Raw genomic sequence first — 18,963 nt, 5'->3', positions numbered from 1 at the left:
GACATTGCGTTAAATATTGTCCCAATAAAACCACCATTTAAATATTTATGCACTCAATTAATATTAAATTTAATGTAAATAATATCTCCTTCTGAATGACTTCTTTTCATAGATTTTGTCCATAGGTATCCATGAAATTCAGTTTCAAGCTTTAAAATTGCTCTTATGAACCATTTGATAATGTGGACAAAGAACGTTATTTTCCTGTGCTCTTCAATTGTTATCAGTGTTCCAGCACCTCTAAGTTCTGCTGTACAGTTTTCTTCCTTTCATATGTATGGCTATTGCAAATATTTACTAATTTCTTCAAGAATCACCACAGCTTTATTGGAATGTATAAGTACTAACACTGGTCATAATTTTCATTGAACTCGACATAACTCATTTCGTGCATATGTTTTCAGTGGTTAAAGTTACCTTTTGCAATAATTTACAATCATGAATATATAGCATAGCAACAGAACTGGTTTGCATTTTCCTTTGAATAATACAAGTAGCACTGGTTGCACATAAGCGAGCAGTAATAATAATACACGGTGTTCATTCGTGGTCGTCAAGGAGTTAGACAATTTAATTCCACCATCACAATACACATATTCGCTAATGAAATTCTTCATAAATAATGCGTCACAGTTTGATAAGAACAATCATACCTCCAACACTAGGACAAGAATTAGCTTTGTTACCCATTATTGAAACTGCCCGTGGCCCTGAAAGGACTTCAATAAGCATCAAAATAAAGATTTTGGTCGTTTGACCAATAATGTGAAACGTCTAACAGGTAGCAAAACAATTTTTAAATCTGACCTAAACTTATTTTTTCCAGACAACTCCTTAGAGAATATGAACGAATTTCTGTTTAAAAACCGGTATCCTGCAAACATGTGTATATATTCTGTAAACTGGCGCGTTAGACATCATTTCGATAAAAGACTGATTCAAATTGTTTATGGAGCATATAATTAACCAATAGGTCGATTCTATTAGAAAATCTGCTGTTCCAGGGCAATAGTGTAACTGTTCTCATTTGTTTACTTCATTCTGTAGGTCTTCCGTGGTAGGGAAGCGTGTGTCACAGTGGCGAAGATGAACAAGTGTTCATAGCTCTGAAGGTATGAATCTTAGAGCCCATGTCTACTCTACGTTTTTTCTTGTTGTGTTCCAGACAATCACGTCTCATAATATGGAATACACGAATGCAAAAATTGTTACATACTTGCTTTATGGCACGTCCTCTTCAAAGGAACCATCTCAGCAGTTGTCTTAAGTATTAGGAAAACATGTAAACCTTAAATGCACATGGCTGTATGGTGATCTGAACGTGAGTCCTCCAAGATGTTTGTGTGTGTGTGGTGTGTGTGTGTTAATGTATGTTGGTGTGAGTGAAAATGAGCGAGAGAGACAAAGAGAGAGAGAGAGAGTAGACAACTGGAACAAAATTTATCAAAGCCAGGCATTAGCGGAGTTTCGCAGAACTTTGTGCTAATGCATACAGGACTCATAGTAGTAGAGGACGGTGTGGTAAAGTGTCCATCGTATATTTTTGGACTGATCAGTACTGCTACATGCCAAAGAGTGGGCAAACCAGTTCTAATATACACCATGATTATTGTTAAAGATTTGAAAGAGGAAGCTTGTTGCGGAATTTTTCATAACATCTGTTCGGATTTTCAGACCCCTGATGTAAATTAAGTCATTCATTTTACATTCTGGATAAACAACTTATCTAAGCAGTACCTTGGGGCTAAAAATGTAGTTACTTGTTGTTTCCTTCTTTTCGATGATTGCACCCGTGAACCACTAATGTCTACACCCGGTAGGGAAATGTTGCCACACTACTCGCCGGGAGACGTGGCCAAGGTATTTCCCCAATAAGAATTAATTACATACGTTTATCATGCATAATGCTACAAATCAGACTATCTTCTGAATCCTTTCATAAACAAAGCTATCACCCGTTGTTATATCCTTTTGTAAAACCATCTCTGTTCTGTTACATTTGTCGACGGAAAACAGTCTGCTGCAGCCTTACGGTATTTTCCATGTACTAGGGCATCAAGATGACTGGACTACGTGTTGAAATCAGAATAACAAAAATGGGATCCTGTTGCGATGGCATTGGCCGCATTATCCCGTTAGATAGGGAAAGTGGTCACTATGTAAGCGTTCAGAAAAACGCGTGTGATTCATATATAAGTTACTTTCCATTTCACTTAAAATGTTCGGTTGGATACCTTATATTACGTACATTCAGAATGTGTAGGTTTGACGTCTGTCAAGATGCACTGTTTTGTGAAAATCCAGTTTCCCCTGGAATGGTCGCTTTATGGTCACTTTGCCCCACCGTTCCCTGCATCTTGATCCTAGTCAGGATTACGTTATAGTGAGCAACCTGTCGAGGCGTTACGTCTCAGGATACCTGCATAAGCTGAGGCTAAGCTGTAACCTAGAGGACAGTAACTCGTTGTGCACATTTTGTACTTGAAGTTGTATAGAGCACTATTTTGCCTTTACTATTTACCAGTTTGTACCGACATACTTTTACTGTTGCTGTTTCTTCGGCACTAGACGACCCTCTTGATGCAGGTAGCGACCTCCCTGTGGGGCTCGGCGGGTGTGAAGACGACTTCCCCGTCTCGCTCGTACTGGGCATACGGCACGGAGAAGACGCGCTCGAAGCCGAGCCGACTGGCGGCGCGCGCCGTGTAGTGGCTGGTGCAGTCAATACGCACCAGTGGGATGCCCTGTTGCTTCGCCAGCTCACTGTAAAAGAACCACACCAGTGACGATAGGCATTAATAGAGATCCCTGTTGTGATTGATAATTCGCAACTTTTCACAAACACAACTTTTATTGATGTAAGTTCACAAGGTTGATGACTGAGCATATAAACGAAAGGTAACAATAACGAAAATAACGAAAAAGGTCTCCTAATAAAGGTAAACAAAACTTCACTTCTAATTTAACACAAAGGTTCATGGTAACACACTCACACACTAGTAACAGTCCAATTCCGAGACGAAGACGTGATCTTCAACGGTCGCAGTACACGAGGTCGGCATCCGGCGTGAACTTCTGACCTAGTTCTAGCCCCTAAATAGCTGTCTCCAGTCAATCAGGTTTTGGCGTAGTGATACTTCCTGCAGGCCGTGGCTCGAGCTCACCCTGCTGGAAAGAGTGCTCGGCATGTCTGTTTCCATTATCTTGTATGTAAATGGCCGGTGTTTACGATGGTGCTTTTGGGTACGCCTTGGACATAGAAAACCTCGTCCTCTGTGGTGTTACATGGGTTGCCGGCCCTCAGGGGCTACCTTGGTTCCGGTATAACAATCCCATTAAGCCTCTTTTTCACAGGACAGTCACAATTATTTTTCATCCAAGTAAAACATAAATGATATAGTAGACTATCTGATCAAAAGCATCTGGACAGCTACTAGTGGAATATGGGTTGTGTTCCCCTTTGTCTTTGCGATGGCTTGGACTCTTCTGGGGAAACTATCAGTGAGTTTTCTTAGTGTCTGGTTGGGTGTAGGGGAGCAAACAGCGAGGTCATTGGTCCCATCGGATTGGGGAAGGATGGTGAAGAAAGTCGGCCATGCCCTTTCGAATGAACCATCCCGGAATTCGCCTGAAGCGATTTAGGGAAATCATGGAAAGCCTAAATCAAGATAGCTGGACGCAGGTTTGAACTGTCGTCCTCCTTGATTTGGGTTTTCCATAATTTCCCTAAATCGTTTCAGGCAAATTCCAGGATGGTTCCTTCGAAAGGGCATGGCCGACTTCCTTCCCCACCCTTTCTCAATCTGATGGGACCAATGACCTCGCTGTTTGGTCCCCTGCCCTTGACCAACCAACCAGATAGTAGGACACCTCACTGATAGCTGTCCCATATATCATACTATAAGTCATGTTATCATACTAACAATATATATATATATATATATATATATATATATATATATATATATATATATATATATTGATTATTAGTATAATGCTGCTTTCATTTGTTAGTAACGTTCCTGTAGGTCATGCTCCTAGGGTGTCATGTGGGATGCGAGGCCTCCTTACAGTGTGCTTGTATTGGCTCACAGAGTTGCATCAGTTGCAGTGTCATGTGCCGAGCGATGGAGCCTTTCCTGGTGAAGTTCTTTCCTCTGGACGTCCCCGAAACTGAGAAATACATATCAGCGATTCGATATGAAACGTTCAGTTAGAACAGACTTGATGTTGACGGCTTGGATTCATCCAAGTTGCCAATTAATTCCACTGTTTTAAGATTTAATGTACTGTTAGTAAACCAAGTCAATAAACAGTACATGGGCTTTCTTTTAGTTGCCTGGAAACGATTGCATGAAAAATTTTGGAGACTTTGCAGGGTAGTCGTCTGACCAACACTGGGGTCTAAAAGCAAACAGTAGCGCTTCGTTGGCACAAAAGGTCACACTGAGGAGGAATGGCAGCCCGTGGTTCTTCAAGGCCGAAACGACAGAAAACAGTGATGGTTACGATAGGGTCTGTAGCGAATTCGACGTTCTAATTCATCCCACAGGTGCTCCACTGGGTTCAATTTGGGACCCTATGCAGGCCAGTCCACTTCACCAACGTCATTAGAGATGAACAATTGTCCTCACAGATGCTGATTTACGATGGGGAACCAGCGTCTCCTTACTGTTCCTATAATGCAAAAAATACACAATACTGTGAAATGTGTTCACATCCTTCAGTATTGAGCGTTTTCTTAAATAAAATAATCAAGAAGATAATTCCTAGACCATAACGCCAACTCGTCTGTACTCCGCCATTGGCACTACACATGATGGTAGGCAACACTTTCTAGGTGTTTACCAACCCCGTGTCGTTCCTTAGAAGTGCCACGGGGTACAGAATGGTTAATCACTCCTTTCCAGTCATCCACCGTCCATCTGAAGTGTCACTCAGGACTGGCTACTAAAATATGTTGCTAACGAGGTTTAAAATGGCTCTGAGCACTATGGGACTCAACTGCTGAGGTCATTAGTCCCCTAGAACTTAGAACTAGTTAAACCTAACTAACCTAAGGACATCACAAACATCCATGCCCGAGGCAGGATTCGAACCTGCGACCGTAGCGGTCTTGCGGTTCCAGACTGCAGCGCCTGTAACCGCACGGCCACTTCGGCCGGCTGCTAACGAGGACTGGCATTCTTTTTAACTCCCTTTTTTTCTGTCATCAGTCTTCTAACTGGTTTGATGTTGCCCGCCACGAATTCCTCTCCTATGCCAATCTTCTGATCTCAGAGTAGCACTTGCAACCTTTGTCGTCAAATTTTTGGTGGATATTCCCATCTCTGTCTTCCTCTACAGTTTCTACCTTCTATAGATCACTCTAGTACCATGACAGTTAATAGCTGACGTTTCAACAGATGTCCTACCATCCTGTCCCTTCTTCTTGTTAATGTTTTCCACACATTCCTTTCCTCACCAATTCTACAGAAAACCTCCTCATTTCTTACCTTGTCAATCCACGCAATTTTCAACATTCTGCTGTAGCAGAAGCTTCAAAGGCTTCAATTCTATTCTGTTCTGGTTTTCCCACAGTCCATGTTTCACAACCATACAATACTGTGCTCCATTCTCAGAAATTTGTTCCTCGAATTAAGACCTATGTTTGATACTAGCAGACTTTTGTTGGGCAGGCATGACCTTTTCGGCAGTCCTAGTCTGCCTTTTATGGTTCACATGGCTCTGAGCACTATGGGACTTAACATCTTAGGTTATCAGTCCCCTAGAACTTAGAACTACTTAAACCTAACTAACCTAAGGACATCACACACACCCATGCCCGAGGCAGGATTCGAACCTGCGACGGTAACAGTCCCGCGGTTCCGGACTGCAGCGACTAGAACCGCACGGCCACCGCAGCCGGCTCTGCCTTTTATGTTCTTCTTGTTCCGTCAGTTGTGGACTGTTTTGCTGCTTTGCTAGGAGAATTCCTTAACTTTGTCTACTTCGTGACCGTAAATCCTGATGTTAAGTTTCTCGCTGTTCCCATTTCTGCTACTTCTCGTATTATATTCGTAATTTCTCCATTTACTCTCAGTCCATACTATGTACCGATTAGACTGTTCATTCAATTCAACAGACCCTGTAATTCTCCTTCATTTTCACTGAGGATAGCAATGTCATAAGCGGATCTTAAAATTGGCATCCTTTAGCTAGAATTTTAATCCCACTCTTGAATCATTTTAACTCTCCACACGCAGCCACTGTGCTAGATGGACTGCTGGTATAACTTTTGAATTCATGAATGAGTCCTCGGGTTCATTTAATGCGACTTTTACAACTCTCCGCAAGCAGGAAAGTTCCCATCTGTAAGTACATATAATCTGCCTGGTCTTGGTTAATCTACATCTACATGGTTACTCTGCAATTCACATTTAAGTGCCTGGCAGAGTGTTCCTCGAACCATCTACATACTACTTCTACACAATTCCACTCTCGAATGGAACACCTAAATCTTTCCGTTCGAGCTCTGATTTTCTTATTTTATTATGATGAACATTTCTTCCTGCGTAGGTGGGTGTCCACAAAATATTTTCGCATTCGGTAGAGAAACCTGGTGATTGAAATTCCGTAAACAGATCTCGCCGCAAAGAAAACGGCCTTTGTTTCAGTGACTGCCACCCCAAATCGCAAATCATATCAGGAACACTCTCACCCCTATTGCGCGATAACACGAAACGAGCTGCCCTTCTTTGCACTTTTTCGATGTCCTCCGTCAATCCGACCTAGTAAGGATCCCATACCGCGCAGCAATATCCCAGCAGAGGTCGGACAAGTGTAATGTAGGCTATTAGTGGGTTTGTCGCATCTTCTAAGTGTTCTGCCAACAAAGCACAGTCTTTGTTTCGCCTTCCCCACAATATTATCTATGTGATATTTCCAATTTAAGTTGCTCGTAATTGTGATTCCTAGGTATTTAGTCGAATTGACGGCCCTTAGATTTGTGCGATTTATCGTATACCCAAAATTTATCGGATTTCTTTCAGTACCCATGTGGATGACCTCACACTTTTCTTTGTTTAGTGCCAATTGCCACTTTTCGCACCATACAGAAATTCTCTCTGATCATTTTGTAACTGGAATTGATCGTCTGATGAATTTACCAGACGCTAAATTACAGCGTCATCTGCAAACAATCTAAGGGGGCTGCTCAGATTATCACCTAGATCATTTATGTAAATCAGGAAGAGCAGAGGGTCTATGACACTACCTTGCGGAACGCCACATATCACTTCTGTTTTACTCGATGATTTACCATCTATCACTACGAACTGTGACCCGTCTGAGAGTAAATCAAGAATCCAGTCACACAACTGAGATGATACTCCACTATCACGCAATTTGATTAATAGTCGCTTGTGAGGAAAGGTATCAAAAGCCTTCTGGAAATCTAGGAATATGGAATCGATCTGAGATCCTTGTCGACAGCAATCATAACTTCTTGGGAATGGAGCCACAAGAATGACATTTTGTGAATCCGCGGTGATTATGTGTCAATAAGTCATTTTCTTCAAGGTGATTGATAATGATCGAGTACAGTATATGCTCCAAAATGCTACTGCAAACTGAGGTCAGTGATATGGGTCTGTAATTCAATGGGTTACTCCCATTTCCTTTCTTGAATATTGGTGTGACCTGTACTACTTTCCAGTCTTTAGGAACAGACCTTTCGTCAAGTGAGTGGTTGTATATGATTGCTAAGAAAGGCGCTATTGTGTCTGCATACTCTGAAAGGAACCTGATTGGTATACCATCTGGACCGGAAGACTTGCCTTTCTTAAGTGATATGAGTTGTTTCGCAACACCTAAGACAGTTATGTCACTCATGCTAACAGCTGTTCTGCTTTCGAATTCTGGAATATTTACTTCGTCTTCATTCGTGAAGGAATTACATAAACTATATTTAGTAACTCCGCCTTAGTGGCACCATTTCGATCGCTATCGCGCAGTGACGGTATTGACTGTTTTTTGCCCCTGGTGTACTTTACATACGACCAGAATCTCTTTGGGTTTTCTACCATATTTTGAGACAATGTTTTATTGTGGAAACTACGAGGCGTGTTTTTTTAAGTAAGTACCGTTTTGAAATTTAAAAAAAGTCGTGCTAATATATCTCAATAATTTTATTTTTACATCAAAGCCTGTACCTTAATCTACTTTTCTACATAATTTCCGTCAATATTGAGGCACTTGTCATTACGTTGTACCAGTTTTTGAATACCCTCCACATAGAAGTCTGCCGCCTGACTTGTTAATCACTGCATCACCACTGTTTTGACTTCGTCATCGTCTCGAAGACGCTGACCGCCCAGGTGTTTCTTCAAATGCAGGAACAGATGGTAGTCACTGGGGCTGTACGAAGGATGATGTAGAGTTTCACATTGAAAAGATGTGATGAGATCTTTGATCTGATTCGTCTCATGCGGACGGGCTTTGTCTTGCAGCAAAACGATGCCCTTACTCAACCTCCATGGACTGTTGCTTTGATTCTGGTGTGACATAGGCCACCCATGTTTTATCGCCCGTAACAATTTGGCTCAAGAAATCATCACCGTCGTTGTGGTACCGCTCAACGAAAGTCAATGAAGTGTCTAAAAGTTTGGTTTTGTGCACATCCATCAACATTTTCGGTACCCAACGTGTGCACAATTTTCGGTAATTCAAGCGCTCGGTCACAATGCCATACAAAACAGTACGAGAAATGTTAGGAAAGTCATCCCGCAAGGAGGAAATCGTAAAGCGTCTGTTTTCTCTCACCTTATTGTCCACTTCCTGCACCAAACTTTCATTAACGCCCGAAGGACGCCCATTCCGTTGTTCATCATGCACGTTTGTGCGGACATCTTTAAATGCTCTCACCCAGTTTCTTACCATTCCATCGCTCATAATGTTTTCTCCGTAAACTGCACAGATCTCACGATGAATATCGATCGCTTTTAGGCCTTTAGCACTAAGAAATCTTACAACAGCCCGTACTTCACAGTCGGCGGGACTCACGATTATCGGAGGTATCTGAAACACTCAGTACACAACGTAAACGAGGAAGAATCAGACTGTAATGGCGTCAGTGCGTAGATTAAGGAAATTCTGGTCTTACGTAAAATCGGTAAGCGGGTCGAAGGCTTCCATCCAGTCACTGACTGATCAGTCTGGCCTGGCAACGGAAGACATCAAAAGCTGAAATGTTAAATTTAGCATTTGAGAAATCTTTCACGCAGGAGGATCGTACAAACATACCGCCGTTTGAGTCTCGCACAGATTCCCGTATGGAGAACATTATGATAGACATCCCTGGGGTTGTGAAGCAGCTGAATGGGTTGAAAATAAATAAATCGCCAGGTCCTGATGGGATTCCAATTCGGGTTTACAGAGAGTACTCTATTGCATTGGCTCCTTACTTAGCTTGCATTTATCGCGAATCTCTTGCCCAACGTAAAGTCCCGAGCGACTGGAAAAAAGCGCAGGTGACGCCTGTATATAAGACGGATCCTCAAAATCACAGGCCAATATCCTTAACATCGGTTTGTTGCAGGATTCTTGAACATATTCTCAGTTCGAATATAATGGATTTCCTTGAGACAGAGAAGTTGCTGTCCATGCATCAGCACGGCTTTAGAAAGCATCGCTCCTGCGAAACGCAACTCGCCCTTTTTTCACATGATATCTTGCGAACCATGGATGAAGGGTATCAGACTGATGCCATATTCCGGAAAGCGTTTGACTCGGTGCCCCACTGCTGACTCCTAACTAAGGTACGAGCATATGGGATTGGTTCCCAAGTATGTGGGTGTCTCGAAGACTTTTAAGTAATAGAACCCAGTACGTTGTCCTCGATGGTGAGTGTTCATCGGAGGTGAGGGTATCATCTGGAGTGCCCCAGGGAAGTGTGGTAGGTCTGCTGTTGTTTTCTATCAACATAAATGATCTTTTGGACAGGGTGGACAGCAATGTGCGGCTGTTTGCTGATGATGCTGTGGTGTACGGGAAGGTGTCGTCGTTGAGTGACTGTAGGAGGATACAAGATGACTTGGACAGGATTTGTGATTGGTGTAAAGAATGGCAGCTAACTCTCAATATAGATAAACGTAATTTAATGCAGATGAATAGGAAAAAGAAACCCGCAATGTTTTAATACTCCATTAGTAATGTAGCGCTTGACACAGTCACGTCGATTAAATATTTGGGCGTAATACCGCAGAACGATGAGAAGTGGGACAAGCATGTAATGGCAGTTGTGGGAAAGGCGGATAGACGTCTTCGGTTCATTGGTAGAATTTTGCGAAGACGTGGTTCATCTGTAAAAATGGCTCTGAGCACTATGGTACTTTACTTCTAAGGTCATCAGTCCCCTAGAACTTAGAACTACTTAAACCTAACTAAGGACATGGCACACATCGATGCCCGAGGCAGGATTCGAACCTGCGACCGTAGCAGTCGCGCGGTTCCAGACTGTAGGGCCTAGAACGGCTCGGCCACCCCAGCCGGCGGATAATCTGTAAAGGAGATCGCTTATAAAACACTAATACGACCTATTCTTGAGTACTGCTCGAACGTTTGGGATCCCTATCAGGTCGGATTGAGGGAGGACATAGAAGCAATTCAAAGGCGGGCTGCTAGATTTGTTACTGGTAGGTTTGATCATCACGCGAATGTTGCGGAAGTGCTTCAGGAACTCATGTGGGAGTCTCTGGTGGAAAGTAGGCGTTCTTTTCGTGAATCGCTACTGAGCAAATTTAGAGAACCAGCATTTGAGGCTGACTGCAGTACAATTTTACTGCCGCCAACTTATATTTCGCGGAAAGACCACAAAGATAGTGGAACAGGGAGAGAAGATGCTAGTTGTGGTACGAGGTACCCTCCGCCACGCACCGTATGGTGGAGTGCGGAGTACGTATGTAGATGTAGATGTAGATTAAGGTACAGGCTTTCATGTAAAAATAAAATAATTGAGATCTGTTAGCACGTCTTTTTTTAATTTCAAAACGGTACTTACTTAAAAAACACGCCTCGTAGTAAAAGCATCTCGCATTGACGCCCGCACTAAACCTGTGGTCGATCCTTTGCGTTGACACTTTACAATCACATCAGCTCAACAACAGTGGAAGTGGGCAGGTTTAGGACAGTGATGGATTTGTCATCCGAGTAGCATCCAGTGACTAGTCCACCTTCGGAGTGACTGACCTCTCTTGAGTTATTAGTATACTGTGAACTGCTTCTGTACTGACAACAGAATGGTTCCCACCCCCTTTTATACTGGCGGGTTCCCCTATCAGTCTATTCTGCGATACATTTGGTATAAACTTGTCCCCTTGGATGCCGTCTCTGTTAGAGTGTCAGAGGTAGGGTAGGATGTGGCTGGAGCGCCCACCTGGAGCGGCTGATGAGTGCCGTGGCGAGTCCTCGGCCGCGGGCAGCGGCGTCTACGCTGACGACGCGAACCTCGAGCTGGCGGCGGTCCGCCGGGTCGGGGAAGAGCCTAGCGAGCTCGGCCGAGGCGCGGGCGTCCACGAAGGTGAGCAGCTGCAGGATGCGCCGGAAGCGCGGGTTGGGGCACTGCGCCGCCGCCGCCTCCCCCTCAGCCTCGCCGCCCGGCTCGTGGATGCCGTTGATGCAGACCGCCAGCAGCTCGCCCGACGCCGCGTCCACCGCCATCAGCGATAGGTCTGCACATCCAGGAGGTCACCTCACAACATTACTGGCAGTGTCGCCACCTCACACACGACACAACATATCACTACCAGTTATTACATTACTGGCCATTAAAACTGCTACACCAAGAAGAAATTCAGATGATAAACGGGTATTCATTGGACAAAGATATTGTACTAGAACTGACATGTGATCACATTTTCATGCAATTTGGGTGCATAGTGCCTGAGAAATCTGTACCCAGAACAACCACCTCTGGCCGTAATAACGGCCTCGATACGCCTGGGCATTGAGTCAAACAGAGCTTGGATGGCGTGTACAGGTACAGCTGCTCATGCAGCTTCAACACTATACCACAGTTCATCAAGAGTAGTGACTGGCGTATTGTGACGATCCACTTGCTCGGCCACCGTTGACCAGACGTTTTCAGTTGGTGAGAGATCTGGAGAATGTGCTGGCCAGGGCAGCAGTCGAACACTTTTCCGTATCCAGAGAGGCCCGTACAGGACCTGCAACATGCGGTAGTGCATTATCCTGCTGAAATGTAGGGTTTCGCAGGGATCGAATGAAGCGTAGAGCCGCGGGTCGTAACACATCGGAAATGTAACGTCCACTGTTCAAATTGCCGTCAATGCGACCAAGAGGTGACCGAGACGTGTAGCCAATGGCGCCCCATACCATGACGCCGGGTGATACACCAGTATGGCGATGACGAATGTACGCTTCCAAGTGCGTTCGCCAAACACGGATGCGACCATTATGAAGCTGTAAACAGAACTTGGATTCATCCGAAAAAACGACGTTTTGCCATTCGTGCACTCTGGTTCGTCGTTGAGTACACCATCGCAGGCGCTCCTGTCTGTAATGCAGCGTCAAGGGTAACCGCAGCCACGGTCTCCGAGGTGATAGTCCATGCCGCTCCAAACGTCGTCGAACTGTTCGTGCAGATGGTTGTTGTCTTGCAAACGTCCCCATCTGTTGACTCAGGGATCGAGACGTGGCTGCACGATCCGTTACAGCCGTGCGGATAAGATGCCTGTCATCTCGACTGCTAGTGATACGAGGCCGTTGGGATCCAGTAGGCATTCCGTACTACCCTCCTGAACCCACAAATTCCATATTCTGATAACTGTCGTTGGATCTCGACAAACTCGAGCAGCAATGTCGCGATACGATAAACCGCAATCGCGATAGGCTACAATCCGACCTGTATCAAAGTCGGAAACGTGATGGTACGCATTTCTGCTCCTTACACGAGGCATCACAACAACGTTTCACCAGGCAACGCCGGTCAACTGCTGTTTGTGTATGAGAAATCGGTTGGAAACTTTACTCATGTCAGCACGTTGTAGGTGTCGTCACTGGCGCCAAACTTGTGTGAATGCTCTGAAAAGCTAATGATTTGCATATCACAGCATCTTCTTCCTGTCGGTTAAATTTCGCGTCTGTAGCACGTCATCTTCGTGGTGTAGCAATTTTTATGGCCAATAGTGTAGGAGGTGAAAAACAAAGCTTACATATACACATCGTCATTACAGAAATAGTGTAATACTTAGAAGGGGCGTTCAATAAATAATGGAACACATTTTTTTTTCTAAGTATGTTGGTTCTGCTCAGGATTGCAATACACCTTTTTTTCAATGCAATCTCCTTTCAGTGCGACGGCCTCACTGACAGGATCTGCCTGCCCACATGGTACCACTTAACTGATCCACGTCGGAGTCAACGGCTTGATGCGTTAATAGCCTCCCAACCATCCATGTATTGCTGCCCACAGAGTGCATCCTTCATTGGACCAAACAAATTGAAGCCGGAATGTGCGAGTTCCAGGCTGCAGGGAGGATGAGGAGGAACAGTCAACGGAACTCTTGTGGGCTCCTCCCGGCTGCGCAGACTTGTTTGAGGCTTTGGGTTGTCATGGAGACGGGGAAGTCCGCTTCCATTTTTGTGGCTACGAACACGTTGAAGCCGTTTCTTCAGTTTCCTTCTGGCAGCACAGTACACCTTCAAATTAATCGTCGGGCCATGAGAGGACATCAAACAAAATAACCCATTCAGAGACCCGGGAGACCTTACCGGCTTTGAAAAGCTCTTTGAGAAGCAGGTAGTGTGGCGCCATTCCATATAATCCTGTTTTGTTTCCGGTTCGGAGTGATGAAACCATGTTTTATCGCATGTGACGATGTTCGATAAAAATTGTCACTGTGAGCCTCGTGATGCGCAAGCAGTTGGCCCATATTTATTTATTTATTTACACGTCTAGTTTTGTAGGACCGGATTGAGGAGCAAGTATCCAAGGTCAGTACATGAAATTGCAACATAAAAGAAACAACAAATGAAACAAAATGTTTATGAACCCTAAGACGTCAAGCCATAAGTTTATTTAAACGCAATCAACAATGTAACATAGGAATCAGCTTAATTTTTCAAGGGACTCTTCGACAGAACAGAACGAGTGACCCATGAGGAAACTCTTCATTTCGATTTGAAAGCGCGTGTATTGCTGCTAGGATTTTTTAATTCTTTTGATAGCTTACTGATAATGGATGCAGCAGTATACTGCACACCCTACTGCACAAGATTTAAGAAAGTGCATTATAAATGCAGACTGGTTTTCTACCTGGTATTAACTGAGAGAAGGCCGCAAATTCTTGGAGATGAGCTGAGCTGATAGTGTTAACAAGAAACGACAGTAACGTTTTTTTAAATGGAACCCAGTTAGTTTTGTTAGCACATCTGAACATATAAACAAATAGATAATCAGTGCCGTTTGTTGCACTGTAAAATGTTAATTACATCCGGAGATACTGTAACCTAAAGTTGACGCTTCAGTACCACTCTTCCGCTGTTTGATCGTGTGTATCGGAGAGCACCCAATTACGTAGGGATCCAAAGGGAACGGTGATGGACCTTAGGTACAGAAGAGACTGGAACAGCACATTACGCCCACATGCTAAAACCTTTTTATTGGTCTTTTTCACTGACGCACATGTACATTACCATGAGGGGTGACGTACACGTTCGACGGGCGTTTCACAGTACTTGGAGGACGCATAAATTTGCCAGCCCGTTCTCCTGATCTTACACCTCTTGACTTCGTTCTGTGGGTACGTTAAAGGAGAATGTGTACCGTGATGTGCCTACAAACCCAGAGGATATGAAACAACGTATTATGGCAGCCTGCGGCGACATTACACCAGATGTACTGCGGCGTGTACGACATTCATTACACCAGAGATCAATTGTGTGTAGCAAATGATGGCCACCACATTGAACATCTATTGGCCTGACATATCGGGACACACTCTATTCCACTCCGCAATTGAAAACGGAAACCACGTGTGTACATGTACCTCACCCCTCATGGTAATGTACATGTGCGTCAGTGAAAAAGACAAAAAAAAGTGTTACCATGTGGACGTAATGTGCTGTTCCAGTCTCTTCTGTACCTAAGGTCCATCACCGTTCCCTTTGGGTCCCTACGTAATTCGGTGCTCTCCGATACACACGATCGAACAGCGGAGGAGTGGTACTCAAGCGTCAACTTTAGGTTACAATATCTCCGGATGTAATTAACATTTTACAATGCAACAAACGGCACTGATTACGTATTTGTTTATATGTTCAGATGTACTAACAAAATTAACGGGGTTCCATTTAAAAAAACGGAGGTTTGTGTTAAAAAACATACTTCCGTGAATTTTTGTATGGTTTGTATTAACCAATTACCCTAGCTCCTCTCCTCACGTTCGGTCTGTGGAATCGGTTCGTCAGTATTTGATGTGGTTTACGAAATATATCCAGCGGTAACGTTAGGTGACTCACCCTGTATATATATATATATATATATATATATATATATATATATATATATATATATATATAGAGACAGAGAGAGAGAGAGAGAGAGGACGATGTCAGAATACCCATATTAGTGAACAGGGGTCAACAAGAGGTTCGCAAAATTACACCACTTATTGTCCGAACTGTCTGTTTCTGAGCCAAAAATATCCTTCGTTGCTACTAACGGTCTTGTGTTAAGCGGTGAGGAGGCCAGCGGGCTCATATCTTTCAGCATCCTAACTGGTGGAGGAACGTGACAGCACTGCTACAGAGACGTCCAGTTGAGCAGCAAGGTGTACGACTGTGATCCGTCGATGACTTCGTATGAGAGTGTCCGCATGCTCCAACATTCCAGGAGTCACAGGGGATCGGACAGGTTTGCATGACATTGTTGCATTGATGCCAGAAGCCTCGCCCAACGATTCACAGTGCCTTTGTTCACTGACACGTTTCTGTGGACATTTTGCAAGCGCCTGTGAGAATCTGCGGCGCTCTGGTTTTCCTTCAAAAGAGACTAAAAGAGAGCTCTCTGCTTTGAACTCACTCCTGTTACAGACGCCATATTGAAGGCTAAGTATAGCACCTCCACCTGTCGAAACTTCATGAGACTACAAGGGCTGAAGCAGGGATATTCCATGATGTATCACGACAAATTCTGCATTTTTTTAAACCGAAAATGCATTATTTATTGCACGCCCCTCGTACCTTACTTCTGCATTGCTCATCACAGTGTCTCCAGTGTTTCTCTGAATAATAGCGGTGTGGTTATACAGGTTTGGGATGTCTCCATAAGTTTATTCCGTCGATAGTACTTAATCTTGTTCAGAGGTTGTATACTGCCCTCTCCTCCTTTTCCATCCTCTGAGGCCTCTCCCTCGGCAGGTCCCACCTGGCAGTTTGTTCTTCATCGTGTGTGCTCCAAGTGGATTTAAAGTGTGTTGTTCTGGAGTGTTTTTAATACTGTGGCCAACTTTTAACCTGTCCATGTGACTTCAGTGTCTTTTTTGTGTTCTACGAATCGACAACTGTGTTTTTTAAACTTTATGTCGACTTTTTCAGTTGTCCCCCCATGAATTTCTCCATGTCAGTGTATTTTTACCTCCATTATCTCCCCTTACTCCGTTTTGTGTTCCCATTTTTTATCTCCTTATATGTGACGTTTTCTTCTTGTATTAACTGTCCTCTCACTCAGCTGAAGAGTGGCGGATTGTGCCGCTGTCAGCCCTCCCCTGTCCATATGGGGCAGGGAAATGAAATCATAATAAAGAGAAAAAAATTGCATACTGTCAAGTTGTTATTACTTCCACACTTCCTATTGTAACATCTCCTGTTAATTTCGTGGTTTCCACCGGCAAAACACACTTCATAAGGCAACGTATCTGAACTCTTTACGAAACGTTCACTATAAACGAAATAAGCTAAAAAATATATTTAAAAACTGCATGATTACATTGCTAGTTACACGAAGAAAGATTGGAGACACTTGGGTAAGTATTGCACTAGTAAGATCTGAAAATGTTGTGCCGGCCGGTGTGGCCGTGCAGTTCTAGGCGCTACAGTCTGAAACCGCGAGACCGCTACGGTAGCAGGTTCGAATCCTGCCTCGGGCATGGATGTGTGTGATGTCCTTAGGTTAGTTAGGTTTAACTAGTTCTAAGTTCTAGGGGACTAATGACCTCAGCAGTTGAGTCCCATAGTGCTCAGGGCCATTTGAACCATTTTTTTGGACTGATGAGCTCAAAGTTGAGTCCCATAGTGCTCAGAGTCATTTGACCCATTTGTAAATGTCGTGTAACTCATGGCCAATCCTCAGTTGGACATTTTACAGTATGAATCCGTTTGCTAACAGTCGCACAAAACTTACATCGATTAGCGCCTGTTGGCTGCATGGATATTGTTCCTGATACAGACGTGGAGGGGGTTACGTAAAACGAATCGCTAGGGGCAACTGAATCACCCTGTACATTAATTAAGTTTGTTGTCCCCCCCCCACCGCCCCCAACCACCCATGTTGCACTTTAAGGGAGGAGAATTGAGCTGTGCATGAGTTAGGATCGATTTCTACCGCTCATGAAACCTCTGTGCTCCTCGTATCCTAGCGACAGGTTGCTCCACAGATCGCAAGGGGGAGCATAGTCGGGTAATGAGCTCCACTTCGTTGTGTTTTAGATGGCTATGGAAAGTGCAACTACCATGTTTGAAGAATTACTGTTTCCCTCTGCCTCCGTGGTCGCGGGTTTGCGTTATTGGAATTTGCACATTTGTTATTTTTCCTACCTTGGTTGTGGATACCGTGATGCCAGTATTTATTTTGCAGTTAAATATTTGCGTACAAAGGAAATGATGTGCATGTGACACTTTAGGAATTATTGCTGTCCTCAGCCTTTTATGGTCTTGGGTTTGAGTCTTCAGAGACCTTCTGTGACGAGGGTGTCGGAAAGTTGGTAGATGGCTACAGCAAATGTCTAAGTCGGAGCCCCGACTATTTTGAGAAGTGGGGCTAGAAGATGTAGTTAACTGTTGCAAATAAAACATGTTTTATTTTCCCTGTGATTTTCATTTCGAGATCGATCGGACCTTAATAAACGAATAGCCCCTAAGAATAAGCATTACATGTTAACAGCACAAGTCCGAGTTATTCTAAGTCTACTTCTAAAAGGTAAACAAAATTTAGGTTTTGGTGTTGCTCGTTTTGTGCAAGTTTTATTTCTGTGTTTATTTGCCAACAAGAAATTAAAATTAAAGTCGCTTGTTTCCTTTTAAAGACCTCTATGTTAAAACTTCAAAGAAGTTAGCCTCTGAAAGAACTTGTTTTCTTTTTAACTCTCACGTGGCAACGTACTATTGTTGTTATTGAGACACATTTAAAACCTGGTCCAGCCTCATGAAGTTTATTATCGTGCGAATAATAATTCCTGTTGTTATCATCTTGTCCCTCTCTCTCTCTCTCTCTCTCTCTCTCTCTCTCTCTCTCTGTGTGTGTGTGTGTGTGTGTGTGTGTGTGTGTGTTATAGAGCTCCTAATCTAAGCTGAATAAAGGACTGAATGATGTCTTGGCTAAGTTCAAGTTAATCGCCTTGTGCTAACGTCTCCTTAATGATTACATGTATTTGTTTCTGGTCATCCAGCTGGTATTTAATATCGTTATTATATTTCAATTTAAAATTTTATTAAAAGTGATTATATTATTTTTAAAAAATCGTGTGCCTTCCTGACAAAGAAAATTCCTTTAAGTATTTCGTGATATGTTTTAAAATTTTCATTGTGTCATTTTTTAAATGCTTTTTCATGACCTTCTAATTATTTAGCTAATGTTAAAATATCACTAAAGCAAATCAAAATTGTTAATCCTCTTTTCGCTTTTGGTTAAACACCATACCACTCCCAGGTTGATGCTCTCTGCCACTTGAGCGATGTTGAATGGTC

The 18,963-nt window shown here is 43.5% G+C and overlaps 1 protein-coding gene across 2 annotated transcripts in view; it reads right to left on the bottom strand.

Annotated features, from left to right (window-relative positions):
- Nucleotides 1–1,359: 1,359 nt before the first annotated feature.
- LOC126106452 (arylalkylamine N-acetyltransferase 1-like) overlaps nt 1,360–18,963 on the bottom strand; it is a 166,234-nt gene continuing 148,630 nt past the window's right edge. For both annotated transcript variants that reach the window (XM_049912739.1, XM_049912738.1), the window contains exons 3-4: nt 11,414–11,708; nt 1,360–2,763 (exon numbers count right to left, since the gene is read on the bottom strand). In XM_049912739.1, coding sequence (XP_049768696.1) covers nt 2,565–2,763; nt 11,414–11,708 — 494 coding nt within the window. In that variant the 3' untranslated portion in view covers nt 1,360–2,564. The remainder of the gene's footprint in view (nt 2,764–11,413; nt 11,709–18,963) is intronic.

The sequence above is a fragment of the Schistocerca cancellata genome, chromosome 10, assembly GCF_023864275.1.
Source record: "Schistocerca cancellata isolate TAMUIC-IGC-003103 chromosome 10, iqSchCanc2.1, whole genome shotgun sequence".
NCBI classification, from domain to species: domain Eukaryota; kingdom Metazoa; phylum Arthropoda; class Insecta; order Orthoptera; family Acrididae; genus Schistocerca; species Schistocerca cancellata.
Note: the sequence above shows the minus strand (reverse complement) of the source record. Positions and strands in the feature narration are given on the sequence as shown.